Consider the following 9,902-nt stretch of genomic DNA (forward strand, 5'->3'; position numbering starts at 1 on the left):
GCGCTCCTAGCCGCGCGCTTCGTCACCAACATCGCCGTCGGGGTTGCCCTCGCCATCCTGTCGCAGTGCTGCTGTGCCTCGGCTTGCGCGTCATGTTCGCCCTCAGCGTCCCGCTGCCGCTGGTCCTTGCCGCCGGCGTCCTCACCAACAATCTCGTGCTCTAGTCCTTCCCAAGCATGAGCTTCATCTCCCTCGCCAACACCATCACAATGCATGGGTGCTTCTTTCCGTACGCCAGCACGGCGGTGGCGGCGTGGGTGTTCTGTGTCTACGTGCGGCTGCCGGAGATGAAAAGCTGGAATTGGAGGACATAGGCGTGTTCTTAGCCAAGTGATCATGAAATAAATATAGTTATTAGACATAGGTGATCGTTCCTTTTTACTCTTTGCCTGTTTTGAAATATTATAGGGATAATTATTGACGTTCTGCTGTGGGTTAATACATTTTTAGGGAAAGAAAATTTTAGCATAGCCCCTAATAATAGATGGTTTTGGGGGACAACTTTTCAGAAACCTCTTGGAGTTGCTCCAATTAATCAAGCTGATCAGTACTCTAGTTTCAGCTTCGAGCATTTTAGTATTGCTCGTTACATAACAAATGAGTATTTTACAAATGTGTTATACTATAAGTGTAGTATATCTATCTTTCATCCGGCGATCTGCTTCTCTTTTTTCCATGTGCGGCCTTGAGAAGCTCAGTGAGCACCAAGGGGCTGCTCGCCACCAAGTGCTTGTAACCATCAGTCGCCAACACGGCATCAAGATTCTCATGTGATCCCCCAGCGATGAACTCGATGCACTTGGCTTTGAGGCGAGCGCAGTTTTGCTGCTCCGCTAGAGCCAATGTTGATGCTACCGTGCCAACGTCGATGCCAACTTGCCAAGGGTGAGCCTGCGCTCGCACATCGCCTTGAGCCTGTCGATCCCGTACCTGTCGGCAGCGACGAGCAGGTGCTGTGCCAAGGCCATTGTCGCCGCCGCCTCTGGCGCCTGATCGAGCTCAGGCACTGCGTCCGTGTAGATGAAGCAAAGCATGGCGTTCATGTCCTGGATCTCTACGAGATGTGATTCCTTCTCCTTCATCTCACCAAAGAACTCCGCCATGAAAACCGGGGACCTCACGGCTAGCACGCCCTTGTGCGCCGCGATGGACTCGCCGGACACGGAGAAGGTGACATCAGCACCGGCCCGGCTTTGCAGGAGCTCGCCTAGGTGCCAGGACAGGTCGGACGTCGGCACCGGGAAGGCGGTCCCCTCCGGCTCTCGTTCTCTGAACACGGTGACGGCGCATTCCACTGTCAGGGCACAGCTCTTGAAGCCGTCGAGAGCTTTGCCGACGCCGAGGTAGATCGGAAAGGATCGATCCATGGGGCGGTGGAACGCCTTGGGCACGGTCTTCCTCTCCTTGAACGGCACGAAGCCGTCGTCAGCGCTGCTGCCGGCGCGGTTACCTTGCCGCTGAGCATGGCCGTCACGCCCTCGCGCGACTCGCCGAGGAAGACGAGGTCGAGCCCAGGGCAGTAGTTGTGGCCGAGGAAGACGTAGAGCGTGGGGTGGAAACGGATCTCCCAACCGTGCCCGTCGACTACGCACCGGGATGCGGCGGGGGGCATGTCGTCGGCGGCGATGCTGGCCGCCGTGACGCAGAACCCGCTTACCTTGAACTCGTGCACGGCGCTCACCACCTCGCGGAGCTGGGTGCAGGTGTTCTTCATGGCGGCGGCCGGCGGCGGTGTTGTATCTGAAGTTCTGAACCGGGGGGAAAGAGAAGCCTGCGCACGCTGTGAAGGCAAGCGGCGACGAGAGTGAACGGAGAGAAGTTGCCGCCTTGCCGGAGTTGTGTTGTGACTCTTGTGAGACGAGGCGGCCCGCGGCCGGCGGCAGCTGGAGGGCGCCGGGAGGGAACGCAAGAGAGCTAGACGGCCGCCGCAGAATTGACGATGGCTTCGGGGAGTTCGGCGGTTCAGTGGATCTAGCTAGGGTTAATTAGTTAGGCGCTTAAGAGTTGTAAGAGGGCCTAATTAATGTCAATGATAGGCGGCTTTTGGTTGGAAATAATTAAAAAAACACTGAAATCCAATCGAACCGAACTGGGAAAGGAACACAAACAAATTAAAACTAAGCGTCTAAATTAAAATTGAAATGCATCATTATTTTTCTGATTATGACATCGTCAAAATAATACCTACTTTACTATATTTGGATGATTTCTAAGTGAAACAAATATTTTTGTAAAATCGGAACAGTTCCATTGTGAAGCTGCAGCTATTGTTCTAGGTTCACAATGAAATTAAATTATTCTAGCTTCAGAAAAAATAATTAGAAAAATTCGTCCAAAAAATATGGTCTTATTTTCGAGATCTCTTATGGCAACAAATAGAGCGGTGCATGCATTTAAATTTAATTTACATACACAGTTTATAAATTAAACATTATTTACTTTTTTTGTTTGCACGGATTGGAATAGTTTGTTGTGGGTCACCTCAATGTTAGCAAACCAAGCTCATGGGCCATTAAAATTACAAGGAAATATGTACATGCATTGCTACGGGCTTAGAGAGATGATTCGTTGGCAACCTAGATTAGTATTAAATCTTGACATAAAATAAAAATAATGTATCTCTAACGAATTGAGGATTTTGTTTCCAAAGCGAGGAGGCGAGGATAGATCCGTCCGCTTATGATTTTAAGGTGTTTGAGATAGTCGCGCCGATAGATAATTTTTTTATGTCATTATGTTTCTTGTACGAGAGGATACATGGTGTATGCGTTTAAGAGATTAAGTGCTCTGCACATATTGTCCTAATTTACTAGAAAAAGTATTCAAGCTTTCCTACAGCCTTCAATAGCCAACATGTACATATTGTTATATTGTAATGACAAATATGATTTTTTTTTGGAATCCATGAGATGGATGGTGTCCGATATGGACATTTCTGTACTAATGATCAAAAGTAACTTTTTTTAGTAATGATCAAAAGTAACTTGTTTGAGCATATTCAGCAATGGCCCTAAAACTGGATCTCCCTCAATCAAACTCCGTGTGGTGGCGAACGGTGACGCGCCCGGATCTCTGAGAGCGGCCGCGGCCATTGATACGGCGGCAACAACAACCACATAGTATTTTTCCCCCAATTAAGTTGGGTAGACTAGAGATGAAATCCGACAGAAATAAGTTTAAGGTTCAGACACATTGATAGCTAGTTTCCAAGTGCTCTTATCCAAAGCTATCTCTTTAGAGATATTCCAATCATTAAGGTCTCTCTTAACCGACTCATCCCACGTCAGTTTAGGTCTACCTCTACCCCTCTTTACATTATCGACCCGCTCAAGAACCCCGTTACGCAGCGGCGCCTCAGGAGGCCTTCGTTGGACATGTCCAAACCATCTCAGCCGATGCTGGGTAAGTTTCTCCTCAATTGGTGCCACCCCGACCCTATCACTCTATCCCTCCTTGTGTGCCCGCAAAACCACCGCAACATCCGCATCTCTGCTACACTCAGTTGCTGGACATGTCGCCTTTTTTAGGCCAACATTCAGCACTGTATAACATCGCCGGATGAATTGTTGTCCTATAGAATTTGCCTTTTAGCTTTTGTGGCACCCTCTTGTCAAAAAAGATGCCAGAATTGTTGTCCTATTGATACGGCCATAAATAAAATTAAGATGCCGGAATGGAGAAGGTAGGGGGGGGGGGGGGGTTTTCCAGATAAAGATGACTCGACCAGCTCAATCAAACTGAAAACATGGTCAACTCCCAAGCCGACCAGAAAGCTGGGATTAGAATTAGGAAGGAAATGGACAATGCTTTTTGTTTGGTCAGTAACGTCATGTGGGCCTGCAATTTTATTAAGACAAGGCTGTCTTGGCCCAGAAACGATTTCCCCCTTGTCTGCTTCATACTGCCCGGCCCATGGTGTACAAAGTTTGGCCCCGGCGTCATCCTCCTCCCCTCTCCAGGGAAGGGGGGAAAAAAGCGCCACTTGTCGCTGCCATCCTCTCCAGGGAGGGGGAAAAAAACGCGCCCCCTGTGGGCAACGCATGCAAGCTCCCCGACGCAGGCGATTGGGCATTTTGGGCGAACGGTTCTCTCGGCAAGGAAACCGCGCCCACGCCCGCCAGCTCTCGCGCCTCTCCTCCGCCGTCGCCGCACACCTCGGCCGGGGCCAGCGCCGGCGACTCATCGGGCCGGCGGCCGCCTCGCCCCCTCCCGCCGCGCGACCGGCGATTCCCGAGGTACCGCTCGTCCGATCCTACCCCGCCGCCGTCGGTACCGTCACGCTAGCCCCGGTTCAATTTTTTTCGACGGACCTAGCCCCCCGGTTCATCATGCGTGAAATCGCAATGCCGCACTGTCCAGAAATGTGTGGAGGAATGTGCGGAGAAACGGCTGGAGTTTGCGGTGGAGGCTGGGCATTTGCTGCCCGCCAATCGATATTTTGCCGGCCGGCCGATCTGGTCAGGTTCCACCTGTCCAGTTTGAGAATTTCTTCTTCATTTTGTTCACGTATCATGGATTTGGATAAAATTCTGCGCATTTCAGCTGCTAATTATCTATCCAAATCGGACACGAGGGAATTGATTAGATTTTTCTTTGTTTTTTTAGTTCAGCTGCCACATTTTCTAAGAAGTTGGCACCTGTTTTTGCCCCTTGAAAGAATGAAAATTGGTTAGCCTTCAGATCAGGGCAGATCGAGAGATTGCAGTTTCTGTGTTTCTTTGTAACGACAGGGGCCTTGGAGAGGAGGGCTTTCGCTACATGCAACCGATTGATCATAAGATGACTAATCTAATCGCTAGCACAGTCAAAACAAATGACTTTTCTGTTGAATGATAGTAAAGTGTCTAATTCAGTCTCTAGCATCAGATTTGTTAATTGGTTTCTTCAGGGAAGCATCGATGGCATTTCATGATAAAACTGTGCATAACAGCATGCCTGGAGGATCTGATCTTGTGAATTTGCAGTTCTTTCATGGGTGGATTCCAAACTGGTAGAGGCGGGGGATGGAATTTTCTGCCCTTTTGACTTCGGCGGGGATAAATATCGCTGTCTGCGTGCTGTTCTTGTCCCTCTATTCTGTCCTGAGGAAGCAACCTCACAACTTCAGCGTATACTTTGGGAGGCGTCTCGCTGAAGAAAAGTTCCAGAAGCAGGACGATTACTTCTCATTCGAAAGGTTACTGCCTACTGCTGGTTGGATTGTAAAGGCATACTGGTGTACCGAAGAAGAGATTCGCCAAGTTGCTGGTTTGGACTCTGTTGTGTTCCTCCGACTCTTCATTTTCAGGTTTTCCTCTTCAATATTAATATACTGAGCACTGCTACACGCATAACCATTTGAGTGCTACTCTTATGGTTTAAATCACTCGAATGAAAAGTCATAAATGCATTAAACAATTTCAATACATGGATATCTCTTGTCATCTTGATCCTTATTTCTATCGGTGACTTACAACAGTATGTTACTTGTTATGCAGCATTCGGATCTTCTCAATTACTTCTCTTGTATGTGTATTCGGAGTGCTCCCTGTTAATTATCATGGGAAAGAGATGACTCACGATCATATTCCGACAGAGCCACTGAATGTTTTTACTATAGCCAATATCATAGAAGAATCTCAAAAGTAAGCTCTGCATCTTCATTCCATTTACTGTATAGTGCACTTTTATCTATACCCCTGTTGGTATAAATTATAATGTCTTTAAGATGGTAACATAAGGTTAAATAAATAAATATGAAAGATTACTTGACTGCATCAAATATAAAGGGAAAATTTTTTTTACAAGTTAACCGATCTTAGCAAGAAGAGAAGAAAAAGAAAAATCAACCACAGTCCCTGGCCTTGGCTGAAGAATGAACAATATTTCACCCTCATATATTTTTTTTTGCTTCTTATCTATTTTCCATTCCACCAGTATGTTGTGTTTTCATGATTTCTTAATTTCCTTTTTCATGGTGTAAAACTTTGTGTTATTTTAAAGCTATTGGGAGTATTTTATGTCGTATTGGTGAAGTAAAATTTTAACAACTCTACTAAATTGGATGAACAACTAAATTTCAAGTTGCAATTACCATACATAGCATTCTTTAGTACATTCATCATAGTAAACTAATGATATTTATATTTCTTATTTTTTTGAGATATTATACATTTCGTTAAATTCTGCCATAGGATCATTTTGATGAAAGTTCTGGTTCTTTGTGCAGGCTTTGGGTGCATTGCATCGCTTTATACATAATCACAATCTCGGCTTGTATTCTTCTTTTCCATGTATGATCTATGCTCTTGTCCTGATGGTTTACCTTAATGTTCCTCTGAGTTACAAACATTAGTGCATCCGACTTTAAGTCATCATGTTACAGGAGTACAAGTATATTTCGAGGAAGAGATTAGCACATATAACTGGATCATCGCCGAATCCTGGCCATTTCACTGTGCTTGTCCGTTCAATTCCAAAGTCAGACAATGAGCTGCTTGACGATACAATTAGAAATTTCTTTGTTAACTATCATGGATCAAGTTATTTGTCACATCAAATGATCCTTCGGAAAGGACATTTTCAGAGATTTGTGGTAAGAATTCATTCCAGTTGTAAAAATTAATATTAGTGGAAATCATTTTCTCTAACAAAATATACTGTGTAAAAGACAAGGAGAGAACGGGAAGCCTTTATGATAATTTCTTCAGAAAATTAAATATATGATGTTTAGGACAAGGTAAAATGTTGGGAGTACTTCAGATTAAGTTAACTGTGTAACTTCTGTGCTTTCATTAAGTTTTTAGCTTCCTGCAGGATGCCAACGAACCATGTTAAACTTGTAGTTCGCATTCACGTTATATATCTTGGATTAAGCAGCACAACGCCTAAGGTTGTTAGCCCGAGTGGTGCGAAGCAACCGGCAGCACTCCACGGGTGGGGGGTTCGAACCCCCACCGGGGCGAATTTCCCCGCATGTGGGAAAAAAAACCCCTCGATGTGCTCCTGATAGCTTGGGCTGTGTAGTTAGCCTGGCCCGGCCTGGCGTCACGGTTTCCCGGCCCAGTGGTTAACGGTTCCGGCCTGGGTAATGGTTCCAGGAAATGACACCAGACCCAAGGTCAGAAAGAGCCGGGGTTCGGGGGGGTTTCTCGGCCTGCGTTAGAAGGCCTCCTTCTTATAAGAATGCCGGGGGGCTAGCCCCTCGCAGGTCGAGTTTTTTTTTAAAGCAGCACAACCTATATTGGGATTATTTCACTCAGGACTGTTAGTTTCATTCTGTAGGATAGAGCAGAGAGGGCTTATAGGAAATTTGTGAGGGTGAGACTTTCTGAATCTGAGCGGAATGGAAGATCCAGCATGTCCAGATGTGGTGTTTGTGGAGTAAGAGCTTCTTCATTTCAACTTTACCGCAATAAGTTCCTTGAGGCCAAGAAGGCAGACCTCACGAATCCGGAAGTAGTGGATGCTCAAAAGGTTTTCTTCTATCTTGTAATCCAATATAATAAAATTGCATCTTTTTCACCAGCAATGTTCACATGATCTTGTCATTGTCTCAGCATGTCATATAGGAAAGCATCACAATTATGATTTCTGTGCATCAGTATGAAGTCTGTTTTTTTTTACTGAACAGAACTGCCCAGGTGCCTTAGTATTCTTCAAGACTCGCTATGCAGCTGTCGTCGCTTCTCGAGTACTTCAATCATCAAATCCTATGTTATGGGTAACAGATTTGGCCCCTGAGCCACGCGATGTATATTGGTCAAATCTTTGGGTCCCCTACAAACAGATCTGGCTCCGGAAATTAGCGACACTTGCAGCAAGTGTTGTTTTCATGTTCGTGTTCATTATCCCTGTCGCATTTGTCCAAAGCATGATGCAACTCGAGCAGCTCAAAAAGATGTTCCCAAACTTGAGAGGTCTCCTAAATAAGTAAGTCCAGAAGGCCACCCTTAGCTGCTGTTCAAGTTTGAGGTTTACAGTGACTGAGATCCTGCATAATTTTCTTGCTTATAGGTCCTTCTTCGCCAGAGTTGTAACGGGATACCTTCCTAGCGTTGTCCTGCTGCTCTCCTTGTACACCGTCCCTCCACTGATGATGCTCTTCTCTTCGATCGAAGGGTCGATCTCTCGCAGCGGAAGGAAGAGGAGCGCTTGCTTAAAGATTCTGTTCTTTACCGTCTGGAATGTCTTCTTTGTTAATGTCCTGTCAGGATCCGTACTCAATCAGCTCAACGTCTTCACCAGACCAAAGGATATGCCAACTATGCTAGCTGAACTGGTGCCAAAGCAGGTGATGGTTTTTGCCGCTAAATTGAGGGCATCTTCTTTCATCTTATCCTAGAAACTATGGTGCATCCTCTTGTTCATGCTTGTCTGAAACGAGACCCTTGACTTCTTCTTTCTGCAGGCAACCTTTTTCATCACGTACGTCCTCACCTCAGGCTGGGCAAGCCTGTGCTCGGAGATATTGCAAGTGTACAACCTGGTGTATAACTTCTTCAGCAAATGCATCTTCTGCTGCCACCAGAACACGGAGTATGTCTACTCTTTCCCGTACCACACTGAAGTGCCCAAGGTCCTCCTGTTCATCCTGCTTGGCTTCACGTTTGCGATCATGGCGCCCCTCATCCTGCCCTTCTTGCTCGTCTACTTCTGCCTCGGCTACTTGGTGTATCGGAATCAGGTGAGGGCATTGTTTAAAAAAGTTGTTCTTATTTCTCTCGGTCTGTAGGTCCGAATTCGCTCGTTTTACCATTGAGCTTGAATTTTGCTGTGGGCAGATCCTGAACGTGTACTACCCGAAGTACGAGATGGGAGGGAAGCTGTGGCCCATCATGCACAACACCATCGTGTTCTCGCTGGTCCTGATGCAGGTGATCGCGCTAGGCGTGTTCACCATCAAGCACTCCCCGGTGGCGACGGGCTTCACCATCCTGCTCCTCGTCGCCACGGTCCTCTTCAACGAGTACTGCCGCCACCGCTTCTCCCGCATCTTCGAGGCCTACTCCGCCCAGGTAATATAATTGAGCATATCTATCATCGCTTCGCCGCCATGGACGCCGGCCGTCTCTCAGCTGGAGCTCCAATTCGCTTGTGTGTGGCGAGGCAGGACGTGATCGAGCTGGACAGGGACGACGAGCAGTCGGGGCGGATGCAGGAGATCCACCAGCACCTGCAGGACGCGTACAGCCAGACGCCGCCGGGGGCGGCGGGCTCCTCCCGGAGCGGCGGGCAGGTGCCGATCGAGCTCATCCTGGAGGACCCCGCGCAGGAGGCGTCCGAGTCGAGCCAGGAGCTCTGCGACACCGTGCAGGAGGTGTCCGAGGCCCACGAGCACAGCATCGAGGAGGCAGCAGGCAAGGCGCACTGCGTGTAGGTGTACTGTTAGATGGTTGGGTTGGTGACCCGGCGGCGAACGTAGACGCTCCTGCCACTGGGGTCACCGGCCGGGGAGGGAGCTGTGGCTGTGCAGACTAGGAAGGAGTGGTTCCGCTCCCGTGTTTGGTGCTTCCCCTGCCGTACATATGTGACGTAACCACCTGACAGGTCCGTCTGTAGCGTACTCTTATAGTATGTAACAGAAGACTCGAGAGCAAATTTGCAGCTGAAATATATACACGTACATTGACCAGAAGAATCACATCAGCTCGCGTCGCAGCGGCTTCCCCGGCACCCGCGCCGCGGGCTCACAGGTCGCTCCGGCTCAACCGCCCGGGCCATTCGTTGCGTTTTCATCGCTGTGCCACGCCGCACGCCGCACGCCGCACGCCGCACGCCGCCGGCCGGCTCGAGAGGATTGGCAGGCATTCTGACAACGCTCGGCGCCGTGGCGCTCAGGCCAAATGATTGGAGGGCGGCCGCAGAGCCGCCGCGTTCGTTGCGGTAATTCGATTCAGCCCCCCGTGACAAGTGCGCCGGTA

General features: G+C 48.2%; 1 protein-coding gene and 1 pseudogene across 1 annotated transcript; one reads left to right on the forward strand and one right to left on the reverse strand.

Annotated features, from left to right (window-relative positions):
* Positions 1-639: 639 nt before the first annotated feature.
* On the reverse strand, positions 640-1,714 carry LOC120647684 (annotated as a pseudogene).
* Positions 1,715-3,996: 2,282 nt separating this feature from the next.
* Positions 3,997-9,616, forward strand: LOC120649910 (CSC1-like protein RXW8). Its single transcript, XM_039926837.1, has 11 exons — positions 3,997-4,235; positions 4,965-5,287; positions 5,478-5,624; positions 6,209-6,272; positions 6,365-6,574; positions 7,264-7,455; positions 7,613-7,911; positions 7,996-8,272; positions 8,390-8,665; positions 8,763-8,996; positions 9,092-9,616. The coding sequence occupies exons 2-11, from the start codon at positions 5,004-5,006 to the stop codon at positions 9,356-9,358; spliced, it is 2,250 nt and encodes a 749-aa protein (XP_039782771.1). The 5' UTR covers positions 3,997-4,235; positions 4,965-5,003; the 3' UTR covers positions 9,359-9,616.
* The last annotated feature ends 286 nt before the right edge of the window (positions 9,617-9,902 follow it).

Source organism: Panicum virgatum, chromosome 9K (assembly GCF_016808335.1).
Source record: "Panicum virgatum strain AP13 chromosome 9K, P.virgatum_v5, whole genome shotgun sequence".
In the NCBI taxonomy this organism is placed as follows: domain Eukaryota; kingdom Viridiplantae; phylum Streptophyta; class Magnoliopsida; order Poales; family Poaceae; genus Panicum; species Panicum virgatum.

Coding starts and splice junctions, on each gene's coding strand:
- LOC120649910 (XM_039926837.1), top strand. CDS start 5,004: ATGGAATTTTCTGCCCTTTTGACTTCGGCGGGGATAAATATCGCTGTC. Junction 6,273..6,364: donor CTTGTATTCTTCTTTTCCAT/GTATGATCTATG, acceptor ATCATGTTACAG/GAGTACAAGTATATTTCGAG. Junction 8,666..8,762: donor ACTTGGTGTATCGGAATCAG/GTGAGGGCATTG, acceptor TGCTGTGGGCAG/ATCCTGAACGTGTACTACCC.